Source organism: Propithecus coquereli, unplaced genomic scaffold (genome assembly GCF_000956105.1).
Source record: "Propithecus coquereli isolate 6110/MARCELLA unplaced genomic scaffold, Pcoq_1.0 Scaffold132, whole genome shotgun sequence".
Classification (NCBI taxonomy): Eukaryota; Metazoa; Chordata; class Mammalia; order Primates; family Indriidae; genus Propithecus; species Propithecus coquereli.
In genome coordinates, this window is record NW_012137414.1 from 1107298 (window position 1) to 1108221 (window position 924).

The following is a 924-nucleotide window of genomic DNA, read 5'->3' on the forward strand; positions in this document are numbered from 1 at the left end:
AAGATGAGGACCCCCATGAATGAGTACTGAGGAAACAAACACTCCAATATATAGGGGTCATCTAGAGCCTTAAACCTGAGTTCAGTAGGTGGAGGAGTCCCAGGCATGGTTCTGATAGATGTAAAGGCAAGGACAATAAATAAAGACATATGGAAGCACCCAGCCAGAACTGTGGGGTCTTATGGAGTCGTGTGTTTGCTATCTGTTCTTGCAGGTGCCGAAAAGACTGTGATCATATAAGTATCACCCTGAATTCCAACTCAGAATTCTCAGGAAGTCAGGACCTTGATGTGAGAGGAGCAGGTTCAGATAAACAGAAGGTGGAGTTACAGGACTGGTCACTTGTCAAGGTGAGGACGTAAAAGGGGACTAAGGGTAGTACCCACACCATAAAAGGAGGAGGCCCCACAAAGTCCCCTCTTCTGTTGGCCCTAGCTTTGAAGCCCCAGGCAGAGATGTAAGGTTGATTTCTGCCTGGAAAGCCTAAGGGAGATGAGGGCCTTGGTCTAACGGTAGCAGCCTCAGTTTTGCAGAGGGAAGAGACGGAGGCACTAAGAATCAATGTGAAGACTCTAAGTGTTATGCATATGATGGGACTCCACCAGCAAAGGGGGTGCCCACAGAACCCATCCCCTGTAAGCACCGGAGCTACGAGGCTAAGATGCCTCTCATTTCTGCCTGGAAGGTCTTAGGAAGTGAAGCACAAAGGCCTAACGGTTATGGCTCCAGTTCTGCAGGGAGAGGAGTCTTGGGAAAAACCAGAGTCATAGTGAGGATCGGAGCGGCGATGAGAGGACCTCACAGAGCCCCACCCCCACTGCCAGGCCTGAGAGGCTCAGGCGGGGTACCCGTGTGTGGAGTGCCCAGATTCCCTCCGTAGTGACTGACGGAGGTGAGGGTTTTGTCTGGAGGCTGGTGGACTCG

General features: G+C 51.4%; 1 protein-coding gene across 1 annotated transcript in view; it reads left to right on the top strand.

The window, feature by feature from the left end:
* LOC105805750 (melanoma-associated antigen B1-like) overlaps positions 1 to 924 on the top strand; it is a 34865-nt gene that overhangs the window by 15133 nt on the left and 18808 nt on the right. The window contains exon 2 of the mRNA XM_012638700.1: positions 215 to 350. Within this exon, the coding sequence (XP_012494154.1) occupies positions 215 to 350 (136 nt within the window). The remainder of the gene's footprint in view (positions 1 to 214; positions 351 to 924) is intronic.